The 14,114-nt window shown below is 41.9% G+C and overlaps 1 protein-coding gene across 2 annotated transcripts in view; it reads left to right on the plus strand.

Moving 5' to 3' along the window:
- rnf31 (ring finger protein 31) overlaps positions 1–14,114 on the plus strand; it is a 113,594-nt gene that overhangs the window by 98,730 nt on the left and 750 nt on the right. For both annotated transcript variants that reach the window (XM_072363574.1, XM_072363575.1), the window contains 3 exons: positions 853–901; positions 7,959–8,055; positions 10,019–10,184. In XM_072363574.1, coding sequence (XP_072219675.1) covers positions 853–901; positions 7,959–8,055; positions 10,019–10,184 — 312 coding nt within the window. The remainder of the gene's footprint in view (positions 1–852; positions 902–7,958; positions 8,056–10,018; positions 10,185–14,114) is intronic.

A 14,114-nucleotide genomic window follows, 5' to 3' on the forward strand; every position in this document is an offset into this window, starting at 1 on the left:
GGGGCGGTAGTCATTGAAGCAGGAGGGAGATGACTTCTTCCGGACCGCAATAATGATGGTGGCTTTGAGGCATGTGGGGAGAAACTGGAAACAGAAGGTTTTTTGTGTGTTTGCCCATTCAGCTGGGAGGTGGAGTTGTCACGAGTCTGCAGTGTGGGCTTATAGTCTGAATCCCCCGCCACAGGTTGCTGGTGTCTCTGCTGTCTCTGAAATGGTTTGCTATCCTCCTGGAGTACTGCATCTCGGCCTCTTGGATGCCTCGTCAGGTTGGCCTGAGGGCCTGAGGACAGCGAGGTGGGCTGGGCTTGTTCCCAGCTCTGAAGGAAATGTTCCGAGCCCTCAGGAGCCTGCGGACCTCCCCTGCCAGCCATGGTTTCTGATTGACCTGACCAGTGATGGTTCTGGTGACCGTGACATCGTCCAAATACTTCCTCATGTAAGCAGTGATGGTCTATGGGTATTCTGGAGGTCTGTGTTGTTGGTGTGGGTGGCTGCCTGTATGAACATATTCAGTGGTGGAGAAACAGTCCTGGAATGCCTCAGAAGACCTGTCTGGCCACACCTGCTTCTTTACTGGTTTGGTGACTTTAACCAGTGGTCTGGATGCTGGCATTAGCATAACAGTGGAGTCGTCTGAGGCACTGATGACAAACTGAATGACAAAGATAATGTCACAGTCATCAGCATGTCTTGCTGCTCTGTATATACTAGTTTGGTCATGTTTGGCTAAAGAATATGAGAGCATTTACACTTCCTGCTGTTTTTGTAATTTTTAAATGTATGAATAAAATAAATCATTATTCGTGGGTGAGTCAATCAATCATGCACTTTTCTTTTCTGTGTTACTCAAAGAATAATGGAGTAGACTTCAACACTGAACCACCTCCCGGAACGCAGACAGGTAAGCCAGGACTGACTGCACACGTTTCTTTCGACCACACTCATCTCAATATCAGCCCTTTCCTTTTATGGGGAACTGGTGATCAGAATACATGTGTGCATATACATTTTATGACAGAGATGGCATTGGGGTTAGGATTAAATTAGGCACGGATGACACAGCAGACATGCTTTATCTTGTGATGCTGCTACAAAAGCATGTAATGCGCTCCTCGATTTAAACCAAAGAAGCATGTGAGTGGATTACCAAACTTTCAAAGTAAGACCCTGTTAAGAAACAAAAGGTTAAGATTAGTAAACTTTGTCAGGTTTGTAAGGTCAGGTTGAGTCGGTGACTTCTGCAGTCAGGTCAAATCATAGCAGACAGATTCTTGTCCTGCGTAAATAAGGATCCTGTGTTTGAAATATAATATAACAGTTTTTTTCCCTTTGAACTTTTGAAACATTTTATTAATTTTACATTTATATGTGCTTTAATGCACAAATCCAGAGAGGATGCAGACCCAGTCAAATGCTTAAGCAGCCCTTTGTCTCTGTAAATCAAATCAAACTGGCAAACAGGACTTTACATGTTACCTCTTAAGGTTGCACGAAGGGCACTTTGTCTCTAAATAATTTGATAATAAAATCTAGAACCCATCCACTACAAGAATGGAGGGCACTAAAATTACAAAGTCGCTGAATTAAAACATAAAGACTGAACAACAAATTGGATTTAGGGAGTGTTAAATTAAGTCAGATTTTTATATCAGAAAAATTATCTTTCTAAAAATTATTTAAAATGTCTTTTTTATTATTATGGTATAGTCACAGTGAGCTCTAAAACACCAAAGCGTTTTGGCTTGCTAACCTTCTTCAGGGAGTCAAACAAACTGATTGGAATTCCACCAATAGGAATTCTCCATCTGTAATGGAATTTTCCATCAGTAGTACTCCTCCCAAAGAAAACTTAAGAAATAAATGTACTGATTCAGCAAAAGATGGGGTCATTTAGCCCCCATTGTTACGAATAACATAAACCAGTCTTTGTTGTTGTTTACTTCCTTGTGAAACACACGGTCAAGTCGGTTAAACTGTAAACAAATAAATTTACAATATTTAACATAGTATTTTATAACATTCCAATAAACACATCCTTTAAACTATACAACTTAAAATTTCACAGTAAACATGAGCATATCACAGCAGAAATTGAGTTTGCTTCAACCCACATTTTACAACATTATAAGTCACACATAATTTACTCTGAACACATCACAGTGCAATCTGTTTGGTGCAATAAACAAGTGCTAGCATACCGCTAACTAGCCGCTAATGTACAGAACTCATAGAAACTGCTGGTATGTTTCAGTAGCTTAATGCTTATCTGCCAAACAACCTATGTATGCTTACCCGAATATTTACAATGTTCAAAAGGAACTTACCACGTTGGGCAATATCTCAGAAGGGAAGTGAACGTATTCCTTAGTTTTATGTAGCTGGTATGCTTCTTTTACTGACGGCGAACAAGTTCCCCTTTTTTTCCCGTTTCTTGTCGTTTTATTTTCCTAACAAAATCACTTCCGGTTTTCGTCAAAACCCAAAGTGACATCATATAAACAAAATATATAGAACCTCCCTGAAGGAGTGGAAAGAGTGAACACAACACCCAACATTAGTCAAAAAGTAAAAGGAACATCTAATTACGATAAATTTATAACAAAAAACAATATGATACCAAACCAATGTGATCACTTTTTACAAAAAGATTTTAAAAAGTCAGATCTAACTCCTCATTCAGGCCTGGATATGTTCTGGCCTGTAACTTAAAAACCCATAAAGCCTCCCTTTTATTGACCTTGACTGTCACCTTTTCTGATAGAGTGGGGATATGATCAATCCCAAAGGCTTGCAATCTAGATGGATCACTATTATGGTGATCCAAGAAGTGTCTGGCAATAGGATAGTTAACATTATTGCCTAATCCATCCTGTAGACGTATTTTAGTCACTTTTTTTTTTTGTAGGCATCTTGGACATTCTAGTCTATACTTGACAAAAGTTTTGAAATCTGTAAATGTTTTGGTTTGTAGTACATATGCACAGTGATTACATCTGTAGGATATTTTTGGGTTTCGGACCAAGCCGTTGTATGTAGGTTGTTTGGCGGTGACTGTGGACTCATTTATCCTGTAGAGTAGGGAATCTTCTAAAGCTAATAAACGGTCATTCAGAAAAAAAAAACTGTCGCGGTGTTATGTCAGTCTGTAGAATATCCCAGTTTTTGTTAATTATCTTTTTCAGAATTTCTGCCTCTGTACTTTATGTTGGCACAAATACAAATCTGTCTTTTGGCCACTGAGGACCATTTATTTTTGGTAGTGTCGTGTTCGTTTCTCTGAGAGAAGAAATAAAAACTCCAAGTCTAGCTCAGAATTTATTCAATGGTTGAAGGTTGAAGTTACACAGCGCTGTGGACCTCTTTCTGCTGTCAGTTACCAGGGGACTCAGGACACAGATGCAGGGTCGTATGGGTTCCAAGAGGGTTTTTATTATTTAAAGGCAGCACAGAGAGCACAGCAATGCAGGGCGATCTCCTGGCAGCGCAAAAGAAAAGGTTATGAAAAAACCTAAGCGCTCTACTCAGTAGAGGAAGAGCACAGCTATGAAAGTTACAAACATAAAACTCTCCAAACTGGGAGGAAAACAAAAAGCTATGAACGCTTAACAAAACAAAGACACGCTCTCAAAATGAGGCGGAATAAAACAAAAGACGCACTCTTTACAGAACAGAGACTCTATGAACTTTAACGATAACGAAAGGCTCTCCTTTAACGGAAGCGAATAGGAATGGTAACAACGAAAAATCACTCCTTGCAAACGGAGGAAGAAACAAAGCTATGAAATTTACCGTTTAGAATAAATAAACTAAAGCTATGGGTAAGAATAAATTACAAATCAAGAAAGCACTGCAGGAGGATCACTCACTGCAGGCTCGTGGAACTGTGGATCGAGGTTCTAGACAAATGGCTGGTAATGATGCTCATGGGGAGAGACAACATACTGGCACAAGACAAGGGAAACGCAGACTATTTGAACACACGAGCGACCAAGGGGAACAGGTGAAAACACTTGGGAATCAGGGAAGACAATCAGACACTTAACACGGGAGGAAGGGCAAGATACCTGAAACGAGAGGAGACAGTTAGTGCTTTCAAAATAAAACAGGAAACGACGAGACAAGACATGAAACAGAACATAAACCGTGACATCTGCCAGGCAGTCTGATCAGAAGAAAAAGAGTACCACTCTTTTGCAAAATAAACTTTTATATTGCCATACAAACATGATGTGAATTTTATCAGTCCAAAAGTTGAGGAGAAGCCGTGGTTTAGACTTGGCTTTCCGTGATTGGTCCTTGGTCCGATATCAGCCTCGTACCCCATCTCTTGGTCTCAGATGTCTTCTCCCTGTGTGGAGTACGTTTCCACTTTTTTTTTCACCACTTGTGGTGGAAGCTACTCGCACCAAGGGTGGTATTTCTGTCTGTTGGATTTCTATATAAAGATGTATGGAAGTTCCCCTGACTACCCGTATAATTGGTAAGATCTAAAAAAAATTAATGTTGCTCATTCTTTAATAAAGAGTCAGCTTGATTTTTTTAAATTCACATCATTAAGAAAAAAGCATGAAAAGCCTGTAACTCATTTTCTGATCCTGACCACACCAAACGGATATCATTGATATATTGTCCAAGCTGAAGCTGAAAAAAAAACAAACGGGGGGTTGACACAAAATCTCAAAAGAACCCTAACCCAGGTCTTTGCACACTCAAATAACTGACCTAACAAATGTTAAAAAGCACTCCCGATCATCCTACTCCAGGGATGTCCAAATGTGTCCACGTGTGTTGAAGCAGGGAAACATCTAAAACCTGCAGGACAGCGGCCCTCGAGGATTGACTTTGGACATCCCTGTCCTAATCTCTCGCTGTAACGGGTGGTGTATGGACCCAATTGCAGTACAAAGGAGTCAGAAGACAGTGGTAAAAAGTTCAAGGCTTTACTGAAACTCTGGCAGACAGACAAACGGTTTAGAAACCGGCAAACAGGAATCAGGAAAGGAGAGGCAAAGTTCTTAGTCAGGGACAGAAGGCTGGGTCGAATTACCAGGAGGCAGACGAAGCAGGGAATCAGGGACAGGCGAGGTCGGTACCGGTAAAACTGTCAGGAGAACGCTGGAAAGACATGCATGGCAAAGACAATCTGGCAAAGGATAGAGTGTGGAGCTGGTGACTATATGCTGGGCTGATTGCATGTGATGAGAGGCAGCTGTGTGCACAGGTGAGTGGAGTTAACTAATGATTGGATGACTAAACTGTGACACTCGCTCATCTATAGTTTCTGTTCCTCCAACTGAATAAAAGTATGAAAGTGTACATCTGGCTTGGGGATCCGTCCTCGCCAGGAGCCCCCCCTCCCATGACCACAGAGGCCACCGCCACTGTAAACCCCAGATCAGGACAGTTCAGGGTCCACACCATAGCTGTAGGGTTTCTGTGTAAGACCCCTTGTCACAAAGACAATAATACTGTGGCAACGACCTTGGAGCAGGAAGAACCCCCGGGATGGAGGATCCCCATTAGGAAAACTCTGGAGTTTAAAAGTGTTGGACAATAAGACCAAATATAAGCATCAAGTATAAAATATCAATAAAAAAAATAAGATTAAAAATAATCAAAAATTCAAATGAATAAAATAATGATAATAGATAATAGATAATAGATAAATAAAAATAAAATAAATAAATAAAAAGGCTAGGCTTTCCACAGGCTGTTCCACAGACGACGGAACCTCGAGGAGAACGAGGTCCCACCATAAGTTTTCAATCTGGCTGTAGGAACAACAAAGGCTGGTACCACCTCAGGGTCCACAAGGGCTCATAATGTAACAGCAGGTCAGATAAATAAGAAGGCCAAGACCATTAAGACATTTATAAACAACTAAAAGAACCTTAAAATCAATCCTGAAACACACAGGGAGCCAATGCCGCGATCTTAAAGCTGGTGTTATGTGTTCCTGCCCTCTTGTCCTTGTCAAAACACATGCCACTGAGTTCTGGAGTAACTGTAAACTGATTGTACTCTTTTTGGGAAGACCAGAGAGCAGTGCATTACAATAATCTATTCTACCAGAAATAAAAGCATGCATCAGCACCTCTGTGCTGGCAAGAGAGAGAATTGAGCGGACTCTGGCAATATTTTTAAAATGATGGTATTTTTGACATTTCAAATATGAGGAATAAGATCCAGCTTAAAGTAAAAAATGACACCCAGATTTCTTACAAATCTTTAAAAAAATCATTAAAAGTTTGTAACTTTGGTAAAACATTCTCTCTTTTGTCTTCAGGACCAATAATTAAAACGTCAGTCTTGCCCTGGTTGAGCTGCAGGAAGTTCACTGCCATCCATGACTTAATATCTAAATTACATTTTAAAAGGACGTTAACCGGTTCTAGGTCATCAGGAGACACGGCGATGTAAAGCCGTGTATCGTCAGCATAGCTGTGAAAATCAATGCCGTTACTGTCTTTTTCTTTTAGCGTCACTATGACTATGCCATGAAAACAAAGACATTTTAAATAACTTAGAAAAAGAGCGCCTTGAAGATATTTTTTAACATTCAAGTCTATGTTACACCATCACTATGAATCCAGGAAGCGCTCCTACATAAATTATTTAAAAAAAACACTTGTCTTTTTTATATTATTCCTTCTTGCGAATTTCAAATACAGGTGATATGCGACGCATGGCTTTTTACAGTGGTATATATTCCTATTTTAATGTGAAACTTCTTCTGTTGACCATTCATTTTGCTGTAGTTCAAATATTTCTGAAGCTTTTAACCAAAATTTCCCACCATAATTTTGTTTGACTTTTTACAAAAACCAGGCAATCAAATATGCTGTGATATTTAAGATGTCTCTATGCCGTTTTTGACTAATACTGCACATCTTCCCCATAAAGTGCACTAAAGATTGCTGTTGTTCAACTTATTACCACGGAGCACTGATTTTACCATCCAGTATCCTACACAGCAACATCCAGTTAGACCAGGGATGTCCAAAGTCGGTCCTCGAGGATTCATCTGAATCAGGTGTGTTGATTCAGATGTTGATTCAGATGTGTGTTGATTCAGATGAATCAGGTGTTGAAGCAGGGAAACATTTAAAACCTGCAGGACAGCGGCCCTCGAGGACCGACTTCAGACATCCCTGAGTTAGACCCATAAATTTCTAGAATGCCCACACCACAGTGGCAGCAAGTTGCAGCAGCTTTGATTATGTTGTCAGTGTTTTGTATTTTTTGAGATTATTTTTTTTTGCTAAACAGATTTTTTTATAGATTTTTCTATGCTGATTTGGAAGCTGTGCTACTTGAGTGGGTTATACTATTTTTCTGACACCTCTTAACATCTGATTTGATGAGTTACCATGCCAACGGAGAGTTGTTTGCAAAGGGAAGTAACTGATTGAGATTTCCAAAGTAACTGTCACAGTTTATGTTTTGATAATCTTGTTTCAGGTCTTTTGTCATGTTTTCAGGTTTCTGGTCATGTTTTTCCCCCTGTCACTTAGTCTCACTCATGTCACCTGTTTCATTGTCCTCAGCTGCACTCACTCACTAATCACCCATATAGATATCTCCCAGTTGGTTTATGTTCATTGCAGAATCCTCACCTACCCTTCATGTCATGCCACGGAAAGTTTTGGTTTTGCCTCATAGTCATAGTATTTATTCATAGTCTTGTTCAAAGTATTTATTCATAGTCTTGTTTTCATAGCCTTGTTTTGTTCATTGTTTTTCCATAGTTAAGTATTTTTGATTATCCGGCTCAGACGCGCTTTCTGTTTTTGCCTTTAGCCTTTTTTGAATAAACCCTTTTTGAATTTGAAAGAACTGCATCTGGGTCCTACCTTTCACCATGCAGTATTTTACTTTTGTGCCTTGTTTTTTTTTTCTTTTCTTTCACAGCTCTTTTTCTCTCACGCATTAGATTATTCTCTGCTCTACTTTTTCAGGTCTATGTGGAGTGATAGAGCAGAAGGATGAGGGAGGGCAGCAGTCAGATTCAGCCTGTGGTGCGCAAACCCAACCTGGACATGCTGCACTCTGCGAGTAAGCTAGCTTTTTTGTATATTGAAGCAAGGTCGTAAAAACCAGTTCACTATTTTCTCTGACAATCACAAAAAGATGAGGCCACATATAGGCTACTTTTAGTGTTTAGATGGGTTGCAGGCTTCAATTTCTGGTAATTGATGAAAGGAGGTTGTATGTTTATGCTTTTTGACTTGAACTGAAACACCTGAGAAAGTATTTAAGCTGAAATCAAGGGCAGAAATGTGACAAACTTAAGCATTGCTCTCTCGAAATACATTTACTGAGCTAAAGTTTTCCGCCAGTAAGATATTCCTGACATTTACTCAGAAATGTAAGGTCGTCCAAGTTTGTGTTCTCCCACTGTGTCTGAGCTAAGATGGGCTTCTTTTACATTTGCTGACCATGCCATCACAAAACTCCAAAATCAGCTCTGACTTGTATGCCAATTCAGACCTGCGCCGACTGTGTGTGAGAGGCAGCCTTTATATAATTTTCCTTTGGGATGAATAAAGTATTTTTTAATTTACTGTATTTTACGCACTATAAGGCTCACCTGATTATAAAGCGCACCCTCAATTATGGGGTCCATTTCTGTACTTAACCCATACATAAGGCGCGCCTGATTATAAGGCGTACGTATTACCTAATGTTCTCTGATTGGTTTATTGCTGCCAGCACACGTCGTGTATATATTACATCCCTGTGTCAGCGGGAAATGGTCCGACGGTTAAGGACAACATTGTCAGTCATTTTTACACTTATAAACTTATAAACTGCACATCGGTCTGCATCACCCATCTCAGACTGAAGAACAGGCACTCACTGGGACATGGGCAAAAGCATTAAAGATGACACGATTCAATCGCTAAGTACGAGCTCGGTACAATCTTCGCCCCATTGAAAGTGAATGGCTGGGATCCACCTGACCGAATGCGAAGCCAGCGACGGGAGTGGCCAGTTGCCATTCTTTTCCAATGTACGAGAGCGAAGAGGCGTGGCAAAAGTGAATGCGGCGGCGCGAAGGGAGAGCGATGAGTAATGCGGAGGGGCACCTGACAACTATCCAGATCTTCACACACTTCTATCAAGTGCTGTGACTTCACCTTAATGTGTTGGAGGGGTTTGAGTATCCCCGTGATCTTGAGAGCTGTGATGTTGGGGGCATTAGCCCCTGGTAGGGTTTCCCATGGCAAATGGGTCTCTGGGTTGGTGTCAGACTATGAGGGATTCAAAGACCTCGATAGAGCAGTACCAGAGGAATTTAGTTATCTCGCCCAGAGTAGAGAAACTGGGGCACCTCCCTGGAGTCTGGTGGCCGAGCCTTCGCTCCTGGAGCTCGGTCGGGCTTAGCCTTAAGAAGAATCAGGAAGCCACCTCCACATAGGCCCATCACTCCAGAGGAGGAAATTCGAGGTCAGGTGCAATGTGAACAGGGCGGCAGGTGAAGGTGGGGACCTGGGAATGCCAATCCCCGGTATTGCAAATTGGCTGTAGGAATGTGAAATGTCATTTCAATGCCAGGGAAAGACCCTGAGCTGATTTGTGAGGTGGAGCGGTGCCAACTAGATATAGTTGGGCTCTCCTCCACACACAGCATTGGCTCTCGAACCTAATTCCTGGAGAGGGAATGGATTCTGTTATACTCTGGAGTTGCTCATGGAGAGAGGCATCAGGCGGGTGTGGGGTTACTCTAAAGCCCCTAGCTGAACACCTCCGTGTTGGAGTCCTCCCGGTGAACATGAGGGTCACCTCACTGCAGCTGCAAGTGAAAGTGAAGGGAAGGTTCTGACTAGAATTGTTGTTTTAGAAATTTATATAATGCTGATTGTATTGACATATAAAGTATATACAGCGTGGAATATTCCTAAACAAGTAAAATTATGAACTAATCTTATACAGTCAGAATAAGAATTTAATTGAAAACTTACTTGCAATGCACTGCCTTGTAATCAAGCCTATGTTGTAATCTTCTGACATCCAGGAAACATTACCGGGAGTACCTGGTCAGCCTTATTAACAGCCACTCCATAGATCCTGCCCCTCTTTACAGCTCTAATGAGCTGCTGTTGGCCTGCAGGAGGTACAAGGTGGATGACGCCCACAGGGACGGAGAGGAAACTGTCACCTACTACAAGAGGCTGCTCAAGGTGTGTTTGCATCTGTTTCTCATCAACTAAAGTTTTGTTGGGTGTTTGCAGATATTCTGTTTACTAGAGGATGAAGAATGAATCTCATTAAATGTCTCAAGAATGTTCAGATGGAACACAAAACAAATGAATGTGCATCAGATATCTATACGTCTTAATACAACTCAGGGTCGAGGTGAGCAGGAGTCTATCCCAAGAGAAATCTTGTTGTGTAGAAATACTTCTACCAGCAAGTTGAGAAATGAAGAGGCAGTAATGTTTATGCATTTAGCAGACACTTTTATCCAAAGCGTCTTGCCTAAAGACCCCTTTCATGCAGGGGATTTGAACCCAGGTCTCCCACACGGAAGGTGGCAATGATACCACTACACTATCCAGTAATATTTCAGTGGAAGGTCCCCAAGAGAACACATTCACTGTGATATTGTAAATATTGTCATGCGATGTCACAACATTAATTTCCATCCAGAGTGGCATAAATTTGTTAGAAAAATCTTGTAGTGATGATGGAAGAGTTAACCAATGTGTAGAGTCTTCTCCAGCACACCCCAATGCTGCTCAGTGGTGTTAATTTCTGGACTCTGTGGTGACCAGTAAATAATAATAAGAAAATAATGCCTCATGTCTTTCACAATTTCAGCATGTAGAATCTTAATATTGTCATTTTGGAATGTGCCTATAATATCAGGTAAGCAAGATAGCAATCTATTTATGGACAAACCTGGGGCCTCATGGACAAAGACTTGCATGGATTTTGAGCATGTCTGAGTAATATATATGTTCATTTCGTCCTTGGTGCAAATTCTATTTAAATGAGCCCTGCACCTGAGATTACCCTCTCTGCATCAGTAAATAAAGAAAAAACGAGTAAGATGGGAAAAAAGAACTTCACAGCAAGGGAGGTGGAGGTGCTACTTTTTGAAGTGGAGGCCTGCAAAAATGTGCTTTTTGGCACTGTCCTCCGGCATAAGCAGCAAACGTAAGAGGAGTGGGTGGGAGAGCGTGTGTGAGACTGTCAATGCTGTGGAATCTGAGAAGTGCGCACAAGCAGATGTGAAGAAGAAATGGTCTGATATTAATGGGGAACTCCGGTATTTTTAAACCTAGACCTTATTTCTGGCATGAAATACGTTTATCTACTCACCGAGAACAGTTTGGCGAAAGTCTGCGTCCATCAGAAGCTATTTAGATAAGTCGCGATCGGCGTATATATCCATATAATGGAGTGAACAGGGCAGGGACGATACAGGCTCTAAATAAGGCATTATCTGTCTTTATTTCACCAATACTTTAAGACGAATTAATGAACGAACATGTACTATAGCTCTGTTAGCTCATAGCTGCTGTTATGTGGCTACTTAGGAGAGCTAACGGAGGGATTTCTACATAGGCACTCTACTGGGACCACTTCATCACAGGGAATAATATTAGGACAATTACACAAATAAAGTTACTCACAAAGATGCCACCCATCACGCACAGTGCCAGCTTGTAGTCTGTTCCCAACAATTCTGTTACTGAATGTGTGAATCATGCGTTGAACCAGGCCACCCCCACAAAGCATTTGTGCATCACATACGATCTGTACATTGATGGAATGAAAATTTTTCCTGTTGACATACAAATTCATCATGTGATGGCGTTTTTATAGCAATGTGTGTGCAGTGGATAGCTCCGATTACATTAGGAAAACCGGCTCTCGCTGAAAATTTTGCTTTATTAACTGCATTGTGGGATTTGATATACCTGCTGAGATGCAGATAATTACGTCCCCCTCGGCTGCCATGGCTCGGCTCAGGGTCGACTGGCACACTCCCAATCGGTTGGCCAGGTCCCTCTGGAATGCCCCGGTTGCTAGGAACCCCAACGTGGTCATCACCTGTGGCACAAGCAGTGCATGGCCCCTCGCTGTGTTGCGCTCCAGCGCCGGCCGCAGCTCTGCACACAGTTCCAGGAGGATTGCCCTCAAAACGGCTGATGAGCCAGTTGCCATAATGTGCCAGCAAATCCTCTCTGTATCTGAACACACGCTCTCTTCGAATTGCACCATTTGCAAAATCTTCCAATACCGCTAAAGCAGCCATTGTTTTTAATGGTATGCACTGCAACACTTTGCACATGCTTTTATATCCATTCGTGTAATTGCAGACACATGGGTGTATTAATTGCTCTTCAGTATTAATTGTTTATGTGTCTCAGATGTGCACATCGCTTAGTCTGAGGAGAAATTGTGTTCACATTTATTTATTATAACAGTTTCCCAACATCACCTCTAAGCGTCACCAAAGAATCAACAGCTGTAGAAAAGTGTGTACGACAGCCCTGAAGTTGGCTTGAGGCACCGCACATTTCCACGGTCATCCCACTCTTGATACATCTGATCGCTGACGTGAAAAAGAGTGTATGCAACTTTTTTGTGTGTACGCACCCTTTGTACATGAGGCCCCTGGTCATTCAGCACTCAAACTATTTTTTTTAGGTACTTGCTTAACCTAGACCTGGCCAACGGAAGCTGCCCATGAGCATAATGCTGACCTCGCAGGGTTATACACATTAAACTAGGCATGATGGAGGTTGCACTTCATCCATCACTTATGTCACACCTTACCTGACTTTGCTCCCTTTTTTCTGCGTTTAATTTCTCATATGACATTATGTACATTTGGCATTATTGTTATTATTTGACTCATTTTGAATATGATTAATTGGATTCGATTGGATTATGATTACAATGAATTGGACGCTAATTGGCTTGAATTAGACTGTATCTTTGAAGTACCTTGAGATGACATTTTATAAATAAAACTGAATTGAATTAAATGGAATCTTACTGATGCACCTACCACTCTGGAAGTTGTGGAGGTTTCTTTACCTTTAGCAACCTTTCCTATGAAACATTCACATGAATTCACTATTGATTTTATTCAAATTAATTTAACTGAACATTTAAGTTAGCTCTGATCGAGATCCTTCAATATTTTCTTCAAAACCTTGATGATTGTCCACCACAATCTCAATCCAATTTTAGTAGCTTCTTGATTGTTTTGTTTGTTACAGACTGATAATTTGACTCTTCTAAAACAAAGTACTGTTTTTTTTATTTGTAAGTCCATAGCATTGTGTTTTTCTAAAAATGATTTTAAACCTCTGTATGACCGGTGCCAGAGTTTGGTCCGCATTGCCGGCAGTAAGTCGGATACGTTTCCGGTGAGAGTTGGACTTCGTCAGGGGTGCCCTTTGCCACCGATTCTGTTCCTAATTTTTATGGACAGAATTTCTAGGCGGAGCCAGGGCGTTGAGGGTGTCCGATTTGGCGACCTCAGAATCGGGTCTCTGCTTTTTGCAGATGATGTGGTTCTGTTAGCGTCGTCAGGCCGTGACCTTCAGCTCTCACTGGAGCGATTCGCAGCTGAGTGTGAAGCGGCTGGGATGAGAATCAGCACCTCCAAATCCGAGACTATGGTTCTCAGCTGGAAAAGGGTGGAATGCTCTCTCCGGGTCGGGAATGAGATCCTTCCCCAAGTGGAGGAGTTCAAGTATCTCGGGGTCTTGTTCACGAGTGAGGGACGAATGGAGCGGGAGATTGACGGGCGGATCGGTGCGGCGTCTGCAGTGTTGCGGGCTCTGCACCGACCCGTCGTTGTGAAGAGGGAGCTGAGCCAGAAGGCGAAGCTCTCTACTTACTGGTCAATCTACATTCCCATCCTCACCTATGGTCACGAGTTGTGGGTAGAGACCGAAAGAACGGGATCGCGAATACAAGCGGCCGAAATGGGTTTCCTCCGCAGGGTGTCTGGGCTCTCCCTTAGAGATAGGGTGAGAAGCTCAGTCATCCGGGAGGGGCTCGGAGTAGAACCGCTGCTCCTCCGCATTGAGAGGAGTCAGATGAGGTGGCTCGGGCATCTGGTTAGGATGCCCCCTGGGCGCCTC

The sequence above is a fragment of the Leuresthes tenuis genome, unplaced genomic scaffold (genome assembly GCF_036924035.1).
Source record: "Leuresthes tenuis unplaced genomic scaffold, fLeuTen1.0.hap1 SCAF_14, whole genome shotgun sequence".
Taxonomy (NCBI): Eukaryota; Metazoa; Chordata; class Actinopteri; order Atheriniformes; family Atherinopsidae; genus Leuresthes; species Leuresthes tenuis.